The 19363-nt window shown below is 43.5% G+C and overlaps 1 protein-coding gene across 5 annotated transcripts in view; it reads right to left on the bottom strand.

Moving 5' to 3' along the window:
* NBN (nibrin) overlaps positions 1-11754 on the bottom strand; it is a 72905-nt gene extending 61151 nt beyond the window's left edge. Inside the window, exons 1-4 of one of the 5 annotated variants that reach the window (XM_054018844.1) lie at positions 11634-11754; positions 7725-7858; positions 6011-6159; positions 2969-3128 (exon numbers count right to left, since the gene is read on the bottom strand). In XM_054018844.1, coding sequence (XP_053874819.1) covers positions 2969-3128; positions 6011-6159; positions 7725-7858; positions 11634-11676 — 486 coding nt within the window. In that variant the 5' untranslated portion in view covers positions 11677-11754. Of the gene's footprint in view, positions 1-111; positions 864-2968; positions 3129-3794; positions 4019-6010; positions 6160-7724; positions 7859-11633 lie in introns of those variants that run through there. The other 4 variants (XM_054018845.1, XM_054018848.1, XM_054018847.1 and 1 more) reach the window with 4 other exon arrangements.
* Positions 11755-19363: the final 7609 nt, after the last annotated feature.

Here is a 19363-nt window from a genome sequence, read left to right as displayed (position 1 = left end):
CTATGCGCTGGTTCTGTTACTCAAAATTCTATTCCTCAAGAAATAATTTATCTTTATTAATTCACAATATATGCTGCAGAATGTCTAGCGGTACTGAAAGTACCCACTTACTTGTTCTTGTATAGTGTGACAGAACTCATAGTGTAATAAACCCAGTGTAATAGTTATAAATGTAGTTGAATCTTTGTCTTGGTGCTGTTGAGGTGGCTGGTACATTGCTTCATGGGCCACGGGAGCAAGGAGTAGGCTGAGTCCCCCAGAATCACTACTCATCATCACCACCACCAATGGTAATCCGCCAGCCATGAAAGAAAGTCCCTGCTTGCAGCTTTCTGAACAGTCCTGTGTTCTTAAGGAGACAAGCATCATACCCTTCCTTTACCAGCCAAGACTGATGTTAGTGAAGCATCCCCAGTAATCCACCAACGCTTGCATAACCATGGAAAAGTAGCTCTTTCCATTGAAATACTCTGGGGCAAGGTGGGCTGGTGCCAAAATAAGGATATTCATACTATCACTCCACTGCAGTTTGGGAACTCCATTGCTGAAAATCCATCCACTATGTCACGCATGTTGCTAAGAGTCACAGTCCTGCATCTCTAGGAGACAATTAATGGTCCTGCACACTTGTCTGACAATAGCCCAGTGGATTTTCCAACTCCAAAATGCTACCAGTGAGTGGGAAATCAATCTGGTGTTGCGAGTTTCCACAGTGCAGTCACCACCATTTCTCCACAGTCAGTGCAGCTGTCATTCTGGTGTCTATGAGCTGGAGGGTTGGGGTAAGGTTGGCATACAGATCCAGGAATGTGGCCTTGCACATCCGAAAATTCTGCAGTCACTGCTCTCGTCCCAAACCTGCATTATGAGGCAATCCCACCAGTAAGTGCTCATTTCTCAGGCCCAGAGTGGTGCTTCACCATTTGCTCTGTGAATGCTACCAATAACCCTGAATTGGTTCTCGCTATTTCCCACAGCAATCTGTCCTCCACGAAATCATCATGTTCCCCACTGATGCAGTTGTTCTTGAAGCTCTGCAAATACAATAGCAGAAGACTGTGCATCCTGTGTTTGCAACATTCATGACAACTGTGCTGAGCAGTGCATCTTCTGTCAGATGGCAGAGAGCGAGAAGGGATGCACAGGTTTGCAGGATTTTTAAAGACTCAAATTATGGTATATGGATGACATTATGAGATGGAGACAGTTGCATGCTGGGAACTTCATCCATTGTTTCCAGTCACCCCTGCACAACTCGTTTCTGCTCCACCATGCATTGCCAAAACATGCCAAAAGACAGTGTGCTGGACAGTGGCAAGTTGCACCCTGGGACACCTAACCATGGTGCACCACACTATGCATCAACACAAGCACTCCTTGTGAATACACGCAGTACAGACGCAAAGAGCCAAATATGCACACATATGAGCGTATAAAATATACAATAGCTTTATGTCGAAGTAGCTTGAGTCAGCCAAATTTTGTAGTGCAGACATGGTCTTATCTATATAAATGTCTAATGAAAGCATCCAGAGTGACATTACATAGGATTTTCATACGAACTAGAAAGGACCTACATTCTCATGTTTGAGGGTAGAAACTAACCTTTAACTACAGGTTAGGAGGAAACTCCCACCTCCCACGACTAGATTATTCCATAACCATTCACTACAGGGTTTCTTGCACTTCCTCTAAAGTATCCAGTTCTGGCCTCTATCAGATAAAAGGATAATTAATATTATGGACTGCAACCCTAAGAGTATGGTATAGTACGGGGCGGGCAAACTTTTTGGCCTGAGGGCCGCATCGGGTTTTGGAAATTGTATGGAGGGCCGGTTAGGGGAGGGGGTCGTCGCCCGACCCCTAACAGCCGCCCCCAGACTCCTGCCCCATCCAACCCCGCCTGTTCTCTGTCCCCTGACCGAAACCCCTCTGTTCCCCTGCCCCTGACTGCCCTCCGCTGCCCCATCCAACCTCTCCTCTCATTCCTGATGGCCCCCCCGGGACCCCCGCTCCATTCAACCACCCCTTCTCTCTGTCCCCTGACTGCCCCGGGAACCCCTGCCCCCAACTCCCCCCCGCCGGCCCATCCAACCCCCCCTCTCATTCCTGACTGCCCCACCCAGGACCCCTGCCCCATCCAACCATCCCTTCTCCCTGTCCCCTGACTGCCCCCCGCCGCCCCATCTAACCCCTCCTCTCATTCCTGACTGCCCCCTGGGGCCCCTGCTCCCATTCAACCCCCCTGTTCCCCGCCCTCTGATTGCCCCGACCCCTACCCACACCCCCGCCCCCTGCGCACCCCCCAAAGCCCTGTCCTCTATCCAAGCCCTCCACGCTCCCTGCCCCCTTACCGCGCTGCCTGGTGCACCCGTGATTGGCGGCGCTACAGCCACACCGTCGGCACTGCACAGCACAGAGCACCGGATCAGGCCGGGCTCTGCAGCTGCACTGCCCCAGAAGCTCACAGCCCCGCTGCCCACAGCATTGCGCTGGCGACGGAGCAAGCTGAGGCTGCGGGGGAGGGGCTGGGGGCTAGCCTCCCCAGCCGGGAGCTCAGGGGCCGGGCGTGGCCCACAGGCCATAGTTTGCCCACCTCTGGTATAGTAACAACTATGTTCCTCTGATTCACATTTAAGTGGTCTGCTTCTTTTGCATTTTCAAATACCACAGCGAACAGAAAAAATAAAGCCCAGAAAAATACATCATGCACAAAAGTGGATGACAATTGTAAAATATTTTAACTGCTATAAACAGTTCAGACTCTTCTGATTTTAGTTAAATGTTCATATTGATTTTGTTTTTAAGGACTCTTTACTTGAAAACAATCATTTTCCTAGGTGAAAACCTGGCCTCACTGAAGTCAATGAGAATTTTGCCACTGACTTCAATAGGGCACTAGGATTTCACCCCATACATTTTCATGTTGAAGTCACAAAATATATTAATATACAGAAACTCAACCTACCTTAACAGTAACTTTCACTGATATCATGACAAGATGAGTACATTCTTCTGACCAATCATTCACAACAAGGCCTCCAAGCTGCAGAATAGCTTGATTTAAAGCAGTTTTCCCAGAAACTTCTAAACACGAGGAGCAGACAATCAAAGGTTCATATTCTACTCTGCAAGGAACAAGTTACAGAAGAGAATTGTCTAAATTAGGGCTGTCAAGCGATTAAAAAAATTAATTGCAATTAATTGTGTGATTAAAAAAAGTAATTGATCATGCTGTTAAACAATAATAGAATACCATTTATTTAAATCTTTTTGGATGTTTTCTACATTTTCAAATATCGATTTCAACTTCAACACAGAATACAAAGTGTACACTTTATATATATTTTTTATTACAAATATTTGCACTGTAAAAAAACAACAGTATTTTTCAATTCCCCCACTACAAGTACTGTAGTGCAATCTCTATCATGAAAGTTGAACTTACAAATGTAGAATTATGTACAAAAAAAACTGCATTCAAAAATAAAACAACGTAAAACTTTAGAGTCTACAAGTCCACTCAGTCCTTCTTGTTCAGCCAATCGCTCAAACAAGCAAATTTGTTTACATTTGCAGGAGATAATGCTGACCGCCTCTTGTTTACAATGTCATCTGAAAGCGAGAACAGGCATTCGCATTGCACTGTTGTAGCCAGCATTACAAGATATTTACGTGACAGATGTGCTAAAGATTCCTATGTCCCTTCATGCTTCCACCACCATACCAGAGGACATGCGTCCATGCTGATAACAGGTTCTGCTCGATAACTATCCAAAGCAGTGCGGACTCACGCATGGTCATTTTCATCATCTGAGTCAGATTCCACCTGCAGATGGTTGATTTTCTTTTTTGGTTTCCGTAACGGAGTGTTGTTCTTTTAAGACTTCTAAAAGCATACTCCACACATCGTCCCTCTCAGATTTTGAAAGGCACTTCAGATTCTTAAACCTTGGGTCCAGTGCTGTAGCTATCTTTAGAAAGCTCACATTGGTACCTTCTTTGCATTTTGTCAAATCTGCAAAGAAAGTGTTCTTAAAACAAACAACATGTGATGGTCATCATCCAAGACTGCTGTAACATGAAATATATGGCAGAATGCGGGTAAAACAGAGCAGGAGACATAATTCTCCCCCAAGGAGTTCAGTCCCCCAAAAAAAAAAAAAAAAATTAAAAAAAGTTTTAATTAAACGAGCATCATCAGCATGGAAGCATGTCCTCTGGAATGGTGGCCAAAGCATGAAGGGGCATACGAATGTTTAGCATATCTGGCAGACGGGGTTGTCTGGCTCACTGGGCCCCAGAATGGACCCTGCTGAGGGATCCCATACTCTGTACCTACAAGCTCTGTTTTAGACCGTGTTCCTGTCATCTAATAAACCTCTGTTTTACTGGCTGGCTGAGAGTCACGTCTGACTGCGAAGTTGGGGGTATGTGCAGGACCCTTTGGCTTCCCCAGGACCCCACCTGGGTGGACTCGCTGTGGGAAGCGCACGGAGGGGCATATGCTGAATGCTCCAAGGTCAGACCCAGGAGGTGAAGCCGTGTGAGCTTCTTGCCCTGAAGACAGTCTGCTCTGAGGAAGAGGAATTTCCCCAAAGTCCTGACTGGCTCTGTGGGGAGCAGTTCCAGAACATCGCCCGGGGACTCTAACACCATGCTGCCCTGGATTCCTCCAAAGATGGAGCCAGACGAGTCCTACTGCCACCTTGTGCATGAATCACCTTTCCTGAGTCACCTGCTGCCTCAGACGAATGGGAGTTGGCAAGGATGTTATGTGACTCCCTTGAGGGTCACAGCAAAAAGTGTTTGGGAACCTCTGTGCTAAGACACCTCTTGAAAGTTTTATATTTTGAATACAGAGGTGTTGATTATTGCTACTAACTTATGCTTACTCTGCAGTAATAAGTTATTTTCTTAAAAATTATTCTCCTTAACCTCTGAGGACAGAACAAGTAATGGGCTTAAATTGCAGCAAGGGAGGTTTAGGTTGGACATTAGGAAAAACTTCCTGTCAGGTGGTTAAGTACTGGAATAAATTGCCTTGTGAGGTTGTGGAATTTCCGTCATTGGAGATTTTTAATAGCAGGTTAGACAAACACCTGTCAGGGATGGCCTAATTATTACATAGTTCTGCCTTGAGTGCAGGGGACTGGACTAGATGACCTCTCGAGGTCTCTTCTAGTCCTACGATTCTATCTTCCAAGACTGTATTGTACATTGTTCTTTGGCTTAAAATTGTTCAACTTTTTGGTGCTAAAGTCATGATTGTATATGGTTCTAGGACATTAGTTTCTGAAACATGTTTCAAATATATTTGCTAAATACGATATAGTAAAATAGCTTATTGTTATAAGAACTGAAGAGTGCTGTTTTGCTACAAACTAATGACACTGGTAGCACTAAGTCCGGTAGGAGTCCAATTTAAGAGACGAAGCCAGCTTCCAACTTCCTTTAACACTGATTTAACAGTCATTAAAAAAAAAAGTTATCATTATCAGTTACTTTATTTCTTCCTTGAGTACCACTGTATATTTATGAGGAAAAGCACTGCCTTGCCTTACCGCTTAAATCCAAGGCTGTGTAAGAGTCAGTTCCTTTCTCTCCACATCTCTAACAGTGGAAGGAGACTCTGCCAAACTTCATCTCACCCCTCAAACTTTATTCCTCTTGTAAATGTTCATGGATGTTTTAGGAACAGTTTTATTAAATAGGGTTTTTATTCTTTGTTTGGGCTAATTTTAGGACACTTAATGCTTATGATGCAGAGTCACTTATGGGCTAATCTTTTACCACAAAATGTTTCAATGTCAATTCACGGGAAGAACCTTCTACAAGAATGTGGCCTGAACATATATATCACTTTATTTTCCTTCTTTATAGAAATTTATCACTATTTTCTTTATTCTTTTACCTCCTTAAGTACACCCTGTGGTACTATTTTTAAAAATTACAACTGGCAGCTGCAATTTTATTTCAGCATTTCAGAATCAATCCAACTAGTTCTCACCTGAACTTGCTTTCAAAGACTCCAAAATTGACTCTATCACCAGACTTCAGAGTTCTGGAAGTACCATTCAAAACTTTTTCTCCATTAACAAAGGTACCATACTTAGAGGTGTCTTGTATTATCAATTCAGGGACTGAGAGAGCTTGACTCTGAAAATGAATATAAATTTGTCAAGTCTTATTAGGTACTCAAAAAAATATCGTATATTGTTACAGAACAAGAAGCAGCAAATGTATAAAATGAAAGCACATATTATGAGATACTCTTATTACTGTCCTTAAAATATACAGTATATTGGGACAAATATGTTAGTTATGCAGTTCAAAGTTTATCACCTGCTTTCCATGAGAAACAATTGAGAAAAAAATTCCCCATAACTACTTAAGAGAAGTAGTATTTTTTGCATTCAACTTTGTTTTGCTATAATTCACTACCTCTACCTTCTGTTATATGGTACTCACGATACCAATGCATCTGTACCCATGTATCAATATCAGGATGTGCTATTAATGCTCAGAGTGATGTTGGGGTGCATTTCCTACCACTACAGATTTCCTTTTTAGTAAATCTTTGTGAAACATTGCTAATTTTTTTGCCTTCTCTGTGACCAGTCTAGAAGCGATGGAGAAATGTATATAGCTATTCTATTACCTTTAGAGTTTGTAGATATTCATAAGTATTTGTTGTGGGTCAGAATTAAAGCTCTACTTCTGCAACTTAATGCATGCAGGTGGACCCTGCACACATACAGAGCCCTGTTGACTTTAATGAGCCTCTGTGCTACTGCTAGGGTCCACTACTGTACGTCAAATTACAGAACTCCATTCTAAGGTGACTTTTTACATATGTGATAATCACCAAACAAACAAACAAACAAACCATAGAGGTAATTGAATATTCACATTCAAATACCTTAATTGATGTTTCCTCTTTACAATCCTTCCTCCCCCAATTGTAATGTTAGTATGTAACTTACATAAGGGTTATATTAATCACGGGAAATAACAAGAAAAGTGTCTCTGTGTGGGACAAACCGCATCAAATTTTGCTCAGTTACATAAGTGAGACTCACCTACCTCAAGAAGTCAGTGGGAGTTAAACCTGTGTGGCCTTAAAGGGTATGTCTACATAGCAAAGAAAACCCTATGGCTGGCCCGTGCCAGCTGACTGAGGCTCTTGGGGCTCAGGCTGCGGGGCTGTTTCTTTGCTGTGTACACTTCCAGGCTTGAGTTCCCACCTTGCAGGGTCCCAGAGCTCGGGCTCCAGCCCAAGCCTGGAAGTCTACACAGCAATGAAACAAGCCCCATGGGCCAGCAACAGGTGACATACCCAAAGACACAAGTTTGGAACACAAAAAGCGAAGTGAGTCACAATTCAATACCGAACCTTATGGGGCCTGTCTATAAGGGGAAATTTACTGGTATAATTACACCAGTATAATTCCCCGTGTGGGCATAAGAGTATCCACAGGGGGAATTATACCAATATTATTACAGCGCTATAATTTTGTTGGTCAATTTCCCTGTGTAGACAAGCCCATAGAAATATTCAAGAAAAAGATAGCATGAGTCTAGTGCCACCCGAAAAGGTAGGTTTGTTGGAATAAACTGGAATTGATTTCAGATTGAAGCACATATATTAAAGGTGGGGGAGTATCCCTAAACCCGGTCAGTTTTAGGTCATATAGCCATAATGTAGTAAAGTGGATACTTACAAGGTTAGTTTCAGGGTGGGTGACCGTCAGAACTGCATGACTTCGACTGATCGACTGATCATCCTGAATTAAAATTGCACAGTTCTTGCGTCCAACAACATACTCAGTACCAACCAAAAGTCGATATGGCTCTGCTGAGAACAACAAAATTAACAAATATTTAACAGCAGAAAAACATAAGTACTTGTGAGCCATCTAAAAGCTTTTGCCAAGATATAACCAACTCAGTCCTGTAATCTAGATGTATTGGGCAGGATTGGAAGTGCAATTTTATTTTACAGCTACATTTTCTCTCTCACTGGCTCCTGTACACTTGAGCTGGACTCACTGTTGTGACAGAAAAAGTAGTTCATAGTTCTGAGGCAATCTTCCAGAGAATAAAGTGCATCACAGTGCTAACAACAACAACTTGCATTACTACTTACAGGAAATATACAGTACCGCTTTTGGGAACCATTAGGTTTTATGTGGAGGAAAAAAGTGTATCATACTGCTATTCCAGAATACTATTCAGAAAGACAACTAGCGAAAGAGATTCAGATGAAAAAATCCTACCACTTTTTAATTGAATGCTGGATGATCTACAAGAGAAATCAAACCATAGTTGATAAATATCCACTCCACTTTGACTGACTGTTCTATTCCACTCTTGGCATTTGTCATCTAGACAACATGATGGCACAATCACATACATTTTGAGTGAACTTGAAAAACATGTTCACCTATTTGCCAGCAGAAAGAAACTTTTCCTGATCAAGATGGATGAGTAAAGGGGGTAAAGCACCAATTTCTACAGAACACAAGCTTTCGTTTAAGGAAAGAGTCACTTTATAGCCCTTAGGGTGTTACCTGTGCAGGTAACTTTCAAATATGACAGTAACAGTGCCTCTGCTGCTGCTCATCACTTCCCTAAGGAGCAGTAGAATTACTAAAAAGATTCTACTCAGTTTCACTGCACTACTTAGAACCCTGTTGCTAGTATTAAAATTAACCCAAACACACTTACTCTGGGGTGGTTTGGGAAACTAAAAGCAGCAGCACTTGTAGGCACTGACATTGTTTATAGGGGAGGAGGACCCAAAAAAAAAAAAAAGAGAGAGAGAGAGTAGAAAAAACTCCCTTCTGTATGTGATAGCAGCCAAGAAAATGGAGATTCTTCCTTCAAGAATGAGGACCTCCATCATGTCAGTCACCTTCCAACTGGAGACTGATAGAAAAGATGAAGCCCAAATTATACAGCTAATAAAACTAATAAGAAGAGAAGTGACTTGCCAGTGCCAAAACTGCACCCGATCAGCCGAACACTTGCATTATGCAACAGGTGCAACTGAGAAAGTGAGACCCCCAGCAGTTTGACTTTCACCCCTGTATTTATTCCCTAGATACTTTTAAGACTGCCAATTTGGGAAATACAGTACCTTATACATGTATTTTATTGGTTTCTGGAAGATTGTAGAGCATCTCACATCCAAAACCCAATAAAATGTAAGATCTGAGCTCCTCAGGACTCAATTGATAGGGTTAAAGAACATACCTGACCTCAAGGCCATATAGTTTCAAGGATCAATCCTATAGGATTTGAGTCAGAATTTGTCCAAATTAAAGACAAGTCTTTCTTTCCTCTGCAATTTTAAATTTCCTAATATTATTATATTCTTCCATAATCAAAGTTAGAATGCCTAGTTTTAATTACACCAGTGAATTACCAAGAACTTAATTTTCTGGGGAACCTAAATTAAATTAATTTGTTTTCAGTCTCATTCCTAGTGGCAAGTTTTCACAACACACGTACCATCACCAAAGCAGATTCTAATTGTCTCCCTCATTGGCAATTGTAGTCCTTGTCTACACTTGTCGGTATAACAAACAACTATAGAGGAGTTCTTTTGCCAGTATGGCTTATACCAGTTCCCTGAATAAAATCTACAATAGCGCTTTTTACTAGCATGGCTAGGTAAGTTAAGGGTAGGATTCTTTTTCTACACTTCTAACTGACATAACTATGCCAGCAAAACTTTCTAGTACAAACCAGTCCTTAGTCAAGAAATCAAAGAATGAACAGGCATGAAGAATAAATGATCCCCCTGAAAAATACCCTAGCCAGGTCAGGGATGAGGCATGCAAGAAAGATAGTTCCACCACACACAGGCACTGCAGCTACCCATGCTGCATGTATTCTACAACTTGACGTTTCTGGAGCCTACATGCCTCCATCTATTTGATATCTTTTTCAAGCAATAAAATTCAGATCATAGTGAGGAAAGAGGATGGACTATTTTCCTCAAAAATTTATTTAAAAATTTAAAGTATTGTTTCTCCCCAAAACCTTTTCACATTTTAATTCAACTGAAGAAATTTACCCAGCCTATCTCACTGTACAAGATGAAGTAAAACTTTTTCTCGTAAATACAATTGCTGCCCTCAGTTAAACTATCAGCTAACTAAGCAGTAGAACTGAGGCCACAAGACTGTGTTCTACAAAAGTTTTAATCAAATTCTTGCACTGTCATTGTAGCCCAGGTAAAGTTCCTGCTCAGAGCAGACTCAAATGACACAGTGGTTAAAAAAAGTAATTCTGGCAGCTGGCATACACTAGCTATATGTTGCTGATGTTATTTAATATATTTATTAATGAAGTGCAAAGGTGGATGAAGTGCAAGGTGGCAAAATTTAGGATGGTCAAAGTAAATAAAAAGTTATTTTTGATAGGCAAGTATATAGATGGTTAAGAAAGTCTGGAGAGCCCTGACAAAGCTGGATAGCAGAGAAAGTTCATTGTTGACACATACAAAAGTAATGCATATTGGAAGGAATAAATTTGAACTGCTCATACAAAATACAGGGTTCTAAATTAACTTTACACACTCAAACAAAAAGACGCATTGTAGACAATTCAAGGAAAACCTCTCCCAAACACACAGTAGCAGTCAAAAATTCAAACGAACTGCTAACCTGCATAAAGAATGACAAAAAATAATAACTGGAATATTACATAAATCAATAGCACAACCCCATTTAGAATATTGTGATCAGTTCTGGTCACATCATCTAAAAAAAAAGAAGGCTTCAAAGAAGTGATGAAAATGATCAAAGGCACAGAAATAATTTCATATTTAAAAACCTCAAGAGTAACTATATAGGGATGATAGAGACAAGGTGGATGAGGTAATAACTACACTGCATATTTAAAGATGAGACATAAGAGGGGTCGTGACACAGGAACATAAAATAAATGGCAAAGAGAAAGCAAATGGAAGTAAAAGGTATGTTTCTACATTCACTCCTATACACACCCTCACATAATAAAGGGGGAATTGAACAAAACTGAAAAGGCAATCACATTAAAACAAGTAAAATATATGTTTTAAAGGAGGCATATTTAGCCTGTGGAACTCATGGCCACATGCTATCATTCAGGTGACTAAATCAGGCACTGGTACGGTTAGGAGACCATGCAGATTAGACTCAATTTAAAATCCTTATTTAAAGGGGACACAGACACTGCAGTGCACCCCTCCCCCGCCAGCAGGGGCTGGAAGCACCCGCTGCACTCACACACTGTGGGGGTTGAAACAATGTGTATAGTGGGGGTGCTGAAAGCCACTGAACTACATGGAAAAGCCTCTATCTGATAGAACCCACTTCAAGCCAAGGGGTGCAGCAGTAGCGCCCTTAGTTCCAGCAACTGTGACTGGGGGGGGAGGGTGAGGGGGGGTTCCCGGTACTGCGCCCAGGACCCCTGAGTCGGCGCCGCCCCATTGCCCCACCCGCAACGCAACGTGCCCGCCGGCCTCGGTCCCAGTAGCCGGGGCGGATCCCGCCGGGCAGCGGGGCCAGGCGGGAGCGGGCAGGAGCCCAGAGGCCAAGGGGCTGGGAGGTAGGGAACACGGCATTGCTGCCAGCCCGTACCTGGGGCAGGCGCGGGCCCTGCCGCTGACACCAGCTTCCACATCCCGGGGGGGGGGGACACCTCCGACCTCCTCAGCCGGCGCCGCCCGCTCCGCAATCCGCGAGCGTGTCCTGGGAGGGGAATAACAGCTACTTCCGCCTGCTGACTGCGCGCAGGCGCGGCGACAGGACGGACGCAGGAGGGGAGGGAAGAGGTTGCACCGCTGCTAGCCGGAGTACGGGTGGGGGCAGGGGACACTCCACTGTTGCCAGCCCAGAGTCCGGGCATGGTTGGAGGTACACTAACACATAAGGTAATCTCACAATCAGCAACTGAACTGTTGCCAGCCCAAGGTCAGGTCATGGGGGGAAGGAGGGAACGCTGCACTGCTGCCAGCACACCTACCTTATGCAGGGTTATGAAGAGACTTGCTATAAATGATTCTTTGAATTAAGTGTTGGAATTTAGAATATGATTATTACTATTAAAAGACTTATGAGAGGGACTCAGAGGTCTGGGAATGGATCCTTTCTCCTCTGCTCTGTGACACTAGTTTGAATTGCAACCATTAGCTAGTGTCTGACTGAGTCTCTGATAGCACATGTGAAATGAGGTTGGAGTTTTTGTCTAGTTCCTAGCAATCGGGCATCCTTATCACAATACTAGCCTAACAATTTTTTTTTACTGTGAATGTTTACAAACAATACCAGAGCTCCCATCCAATGCATTGGGCAGTCTTGATAATCCTATATATCTAGATAGATGGATACACATACAGAGAGAGACACATCAGTTTCCCCAAACCAAATCAACCCAACATATACATAAATATAATAGAAATTAATAACCCCCCACCCCGACCCTGCATGTGCACAAACACACACAGAGACTAGCCTCAGAGTCCCATCTCTACCAGCTCTACCCAACACCTTACAGGCAACGTTACAGGGGGAAAAGGTGAGCCTTGCAGCACATTCTGAGTAACAAACTCAACTTAAAGAAGAACAGGAGTACTTGTGGCACCTTAGAGACTAACAAATTTATTAGAGACTAATAACTATTAATTTATTAATAACTAATAAATGTGTTAGTCTCTAAGGTGCCACAAGTACTCCTGTTCTTCTTTTTGCGGATACAGACTAACACGGCTGCTACTCTGAAACTCAACTTAGGCATAGCCATGTAGTTACAAAGGAAATTGGGGGTAGGACAGACCGACAACCATTACAGGGAAATATCAACAAGGTACAGTCAGTGCACTCCTTTTATAAGAATCATTTCTGTCCTGGATGATTTAATTCTTACAAGCGGAGTATAAGTTAGTATAGGAATGTTTTTATCCCAGTGGTTTTGATTCTTACAGTGGAATATAGGTTAGTATAGGAATGATTTTATCCCAGTGGTTTTGATCACTATACATCAGGGATCGGCAACCTTTGGCACGCGGCCCATCAGGGAAATCCGTTGGCAGGCCAGGACGGTTTGTTTACCTGCAGCGTCCACAGGTTTGGCTGATCACAGCTCCCACTGGCCGCAGGGAAAAAACGGACTCAGCTTGTCAGTCAGTTGTATCTTTTCTGTTAATAAATGGAAAACCAGAATTGTTCATTCAGCATATTTCACAAGCAATAAAATTCACTTTTTTTCTTTTGTAATATTGTTTCTACTTATCTTACTGCTTTTTATCTTGTAAAAAGTCTTTTATTATACTCTTTTTATAGAATTTGCTTTAAATAAACAATTAACATGTCATGGCCAAAAAGCACTTTACCACATTTAAAGCCATTACACATGGGGATTAAATAACATAAAGAGAGAAATATGAAAATATAGTTCTTACCTGAAATCTCAGCAACTTTAGTACATGAAAGTGGAGTACTTTTGCTGCCTCACTACCCATTTCCCTTGCCAGGAAATTAATAAATATATTAAACAGGATTGAGTACAGAACCTTGAGGCACTCCACTGTTAATCTTTGTCATGATGAAAATTAACCATCTACTCTATGCTTTGTCTCTTAGACAGTTTTTGATCCATTAAAATGTTGCCTCTCCTACTACTTTTTTAGTTGACTCTTGTATGGGACCTTATCAAAGGCCTTTTGTAAGTGTAAATAAATTATGTTGACTGGTTCTCTATCCACCACTTTGACTCAGTCAAAGAATTCTAATAGACTAGTGAGACATAATTTTTCTTTGTAGAAATAATACTGGTTAGACCCTGTCATATCATGCTCTTCGGGGGGGGGGGGTATTTTTAATTATTATTTCAATCAATTTTTCAGATACAGATGTAGGACATACTGGTCTATAATTCCCCTAGTGCATTTGCCACCCTCCAATCCTCTAGAACAGTGGGTGTTTAAAATGAGAATATGCATATTTGTGTTAACAGCTCATTTTCTTCACACTTAACTCTTTCAGAACTCTTGGATGTAACTCATCTGCCCCTGATGATTTATTACTTTTTAAAATATGCATTTATTTCAGTACCTCCTCTTCTGACATCATTCTCAGAGAGTAACTCACTTTTACCAGAAAAGAGCAGGTTCAGGATAGGAAGCTCTCCAACATTCTCTTCAGTGAACTGATGCAAATAAATCATTTAGCTTCTCAGCAATATCCTATCTTCCTCAATGGCTCGCTTTAAGCCGTTGTGATCCACTTTCACAGGCTTCCTATTTTTGCTATACAGTACTTAAAGAATCTTTTGTTGTTTGTTTTTACACCTTTTGCTGTTTACTCCTCAAAATCCTTCTTATTGCCCTCTTGTGGCTTGCTATGATTTCGGTTGCTGTTTATTGGCTTCGCTAGGTTCAGATTTCCAAATTTAGAAGGATATCTGTTTGGCTTGAATAGCCTCTTAAACTTTCCCATTTTGTAATATTAGTTTACTCCTGGGCTACTGAGACTCTATTTTTTGTTTCTTTGTTTTTTAAGTATTTTACTTTATTTAATTTTAACTTCAGGGCCTTTTTTGAGTGACCTCATTTTATTGAAATCTCCTTTCTAAAGTTTGATGTCACTGTGTCACTTTTGGGTATGCTCCTTGGATGTTGAATCTAATTATTATGTGGCTCAGAATACTGTCACTTCTTGAATTAACTCTATAACTAGCTGCTCCAAAAAAACAATCACTGAAGTGTCAAGAAATTGTTTCTTTAGGCTTTCTCTTGTTGTGTCATTTGACTGGTTGATATGTGGGTAGTTGGAAATGCCTTATTATCACTGTGTTAGATTTTGTTGCCTATCTGGTCTCTCATAACAGGTATATTCAATTTCCTTTTCTTGATCTAGAGGCTGGTAGTATAGCTGTACTAATATGTTTACACCTTGGGATTTGTACCCTATAGAATGGATACATAGTGAGTGGCCCTCTCTTTTTTAATTCTCTAGATTTTATGGAATCCTTTAGCTACAACACTCCTCCAACACATCTTTGGCCTAGCCTGGCATTCACGTATAGTTTGTAACCAAGTATTACAGTATCCTGTTATTTTTTGTCATGCCACCAAGTTTCCGTAATGCTTATTATATCAAGGTCTGTCCATTGCAATGTATTCTAGTTCACCTATACTTCACAATAGGGTGGGACTCCTTCTTGATCCTTGCAAGTACATTTACAGTGTTTGACTTGAAAGGAAGGAGTAGAGCCACTGAAAAATGATTCAATTAACCCTTATTCTAACATACAGGGCTTGTCTACTCTTGAAACCCTACAGTGAGGCCTTGGCTACACTGGCGCTGTACAGCACTGCAACTTGCTGCGCTCAGGGGTGTGAAAACGCCCCCCCCCCCCCGAGCGCAGCGAGTGCAGCGCTGTAAAGCACCAGTGTACTCAGAGCCTGCAGCACTGCACGCTCCCTCGCAGCACTGCAAGCTATTCCCCTCGGAGAGGTGGAGTACTTACAGCGCTGCGAGACAGCTCTCGCAGCGCTGGCGGCGCGACTACACTCACACTTCACAGCGCTGCCACGGCAGCGCTGGGAAGTCCTGAGTGTAGCCAAGACCTGGCACTGTAGCACTTCAGTTTAGACACTACCTATGCTGACATTCTGCCATCAGCATAGGTAATCCATCTCTCCGAGGTGCAGTAATCAGGTCAATGGAAGAATTCTTCCATCAATCTGGTGCTGTCTACACAGGGATTTAGGTTGGCTTAACTACATTGTTCAGGGGAGTGTATTTTTCACACCCAAATTATGTAGTTGGGTTGATCTAATTTTCTAGTGTAGACCAACCCGTAGTCAATGGTATCAAATATAGGTGACATATTTAAAGGAACAAGTGTGGATACCTTATCTTCTTCTGTGATTAGATCAGCAAATGCACTTTTTTTAACATACCCAGACTCTAAAAAAAAATTATTTGCCACAGTTATCTTTCTCAATAACTGATGTGATATAGGTAAAAAGTTGGCAAGATTGAGGACCCCTGACAACTTGCATGCCCTCAGGGAGGCACTGATAGTCTCCTGTGAGAACTGACCCAATGTTTTCTTATTGCCTACTCAAGTTTAATATGAGAGATACAAGATAGGTGAGAATATTTTTTTACTGGAAGTAGACGAGCTCTGTGTAAGCTCAAAAGCTTGTCTCTCTCACCAACAGAAGTTGGTCCAATAAAAGATATTACCTCCCCCATCTTCTCTCTCTCATATTCTGGAACCAACAAGGCTGCCACAACACTACACACCAGTCCTGCAGGACGATCAATTGGCTTTCTTGTCAGCAAATTCTGCCCCTTAAAATGGATGGGAGCAAGAGACTGTACTAAGTCTGTCTGGATGAAATCAGTAGAGCCCTGCAAATCTGCGGACATCCGCTTTATAGCCATGTACCATGTTTGCGGATCAGATACAGATATAGATTTTGTATCCGTGTTGGGCTCTAGAAATCAGCTACTCAGAGAAAAGGAGGCATGGGAGGCCACTTTGGCTGCCCCACCAAAATATCTCCTGCTGCGGTGGTGGAAAGAGAACAGGTCACCGCAGGCTGAGGCCTTGGCTACACTTGCACATGTACAGCACTGTGAGTTAAACCTGACTTCGTGCAGCTGAGTAGGGAAAGCGCTGCAGTCTGTCCACACTGACAGCTGCCCAGTGCACTGTCATGGCCACATTTGTGGCAATTGCAGCGCTATTGGGAGTGGTGCATTATGGGCAGCTATCCCACAGAGCACCTCTTCCCATTCTGGCGCCGTGGGTTGTGGGAAGGGTGCGTAGGTGCGGGGCATTCTGGGTCCTGTCCCAACGCCCCGTGATGCATCACTTCGCATCCCAGAAATCTCTTTGTTTCCATCCACCTTTGGCGCCATCTTTCAACGGTTTCTGTGCAGCGCAATCTGTCTGCGGGAAATGGAGCCCGAACTGCTGAGGCGTATGCTGACGAGCCTCACCAGCACGTCACGTTTGGCTGTTGAACTATTCCTTAAGATCCAAAGTGACAGTGAGAGTGAGGAGTCCGACGATGTTATCGAGCCGTGTAACGCGTATGACACGAAATTGCTTGTGGCATTCACGGACATGCTCAGCACCGTGGAATGCCGCTTTTGGGCTCAGGAAACAAGCACCGAGTGGTGGGATCACATCGTCATGGAAGTCTGGGATGACGAGCAGTGGCTGCAGAACTTTCGGATGAGAAAAGCCACTTTCATGGGACTGTGTGAGGAGCTCGCCCCCACCCTGCGGCGCAAGGACACGAGATTGAGAGCTGCCATGCCAGTGGAGAAGTGGGTGGCTATTGCAATCTGGAAGCTGGCAACTCCAGACAGCTACCGGTCGGTCGCAAACCAGTTTGGAGTGGGAAAGTCGACTGTTGGAATCTTGTTGATGCAAGTTTGCAAGGCCATTAATCGCATCCTACTTAGAAGAACCGTGACTCTGGGTAACGTGCAGGAAATAGTGGATGGCTTTGCACAAATGGGGTTCCCTAACTGTGGAAGGGCGATAAATGGGACGCACATTCCTATTCTAGCACCACCCCACCTAGGATCCGAGTACGTTAATCGGAAGGGGTATTTCTCTATGGTTCTCCAGGCGCTTGTGGATCACCGTGGGCGTTTCATTGACATTAACACAGGCTGGCTCGGAAAGGTGCATGATGCACGCATCTTTCGGAACACTTGGCTGTTCAGGAAGATGCAGGCCAGGACTTTTTTCCCAGAGCGGAAGATCACGGTAGGGGAAGTTGAAGATCCTTGTGATCCTTGGAGATCCCGCTTACCCGTTAATGCCGTGGCTCATGAAACCCTACACAGGGAGCCTTGACAGCAGCAAGGAACAGTTCAACTACAGGCTGAGCCGGTGCCGAATGACTGTGGAGTGTGCCTTTGGCCATTTAAAGGCCCGCTGGCGATCTCTGTATGGGAAGCTGGACTTGGCCGAAAACAGCATCCCCGCGGTTATATCCAGGTGCTGTGCCCTCCATAATATTTGTGAAGGGAGGGGTGAAAGCTTAACTCAGGAATGGACCTCTGAGGTTCAACACCTGGAGGCTGAATTTGCACAGCCAGAGAGCAGGGCTATTACAGGGGCCCAGTGCAGGGCCCCAAGGATTAGGGATGCCTTGAGGGAGCAATTTGAGGCTGAAAACCAGCAGTGATATCTGGTGCCCTGCACGGGAGTGAAGTGCAGTAGTTCCAATCTTTAGGAATCAGTGTTTGCTAAGCAGACTTGCAGTGCCTGTTTATTTCCTGTGCTAAGGAGTCTTTTACTTTATGCAATGATAAAGAATGTTTTCAAAGCCAAAAAATCCATATATTGAAAAGAAAAAAAATTATTTATTGAAAAGAAACAAGGGCGTGGAGTGGGGAACGGTACAATCACAGATTCGTGTATGTCCTGTCTGGTGTGCTGTGCTGTGCAGTGAGTGCTGCACTTCAGGATAGCTATACTGCATGGTGATGGGGGTTGAGTCAGAGGGTAAGGGTCGTGGTTTTCAGGGCTGGGTGGTGAAGATACTGGTGTTGGAGGCAGCCGGCGGCATGAAGAACATGGAAGTTGGGGAAAGTGGGTTGGAGGTGACAGTGGGGCACAACGGAAAGAGTTTTGGGACAAGGGCTGTAGGGGGGGTGGCGTTTGCGTTTGCGGTACTGCTCTTCTTTCTGCATGGCTACGAGCTCCTGGATAGCGTCTGCTTAGCGCTCCAGGATGCTTATAAGCCGATCTGTGCTTTGCTGCCGGTGCTCGGTGCTTTGCCGCCGGTGCGCTGCATTTTCCTGGCGGATCCTGCTGCTTCTCTCCCTCCAGTTCTGTGCTTTCTCATTCTCTTTAATAGATTGCCGCATCACTTCTTGCAGCATGTCTTCTTTGCTTTTTCGCGGTCTCTTCCTGAGTCTTTGCAGTCTCTGAGCAGGCGATAAGAGGGACGGCTGAGGTCTCAAGGTTGATGCAGCTGTATAGGCAAAATGCATCATTTAACAGAGGCAGCATTGTTTATACCAGAGTAATGATTTTCCCCACACTTAAGGAGTAGAAAACACACAGGGTCTACACAATAGCATAATTTTCCCGTCCGAAACAGAGCGCACACATCCCACGGGAGCCTCAAAATGGTGACTAAGGGGGACTGATTGTTTCAGGGCTGCACTGTCCTCTGGGTTTCTGTGCCTTGGGGAGAGCCAACAGCTTCAGGGGGCACCTACACTGAACACTGTCCCAACATTTTCCACAGGAGTTCGTCCTGAACGATATCTCGCTGCTGAGGGTGACCTGGGAAGCAAGGGAGGGTCTTCTACTGCAATGCAGCTTC

The sequence above is a fragment of the Malaclemys terrapin genome, chromosome 2 (genome assembly GCF_027887155.1).
Source record: "Malaclemys terrapin pileata isolate rMalTer1 chromosome 2, rMalTer1.hap1, whole genome shotgun sequence".
Classification (NCBI taxonomy): Eukaryota; Metazoa; Chordata; order Testudines; family Emydidae; genus Malaclemys; species Malaclemys terrapin.
The sequence above is the reverse complement of the archived record's forward strand: the minus strand, read 5'-3'. Positions and strand labels throughout refer to the sequence as shown.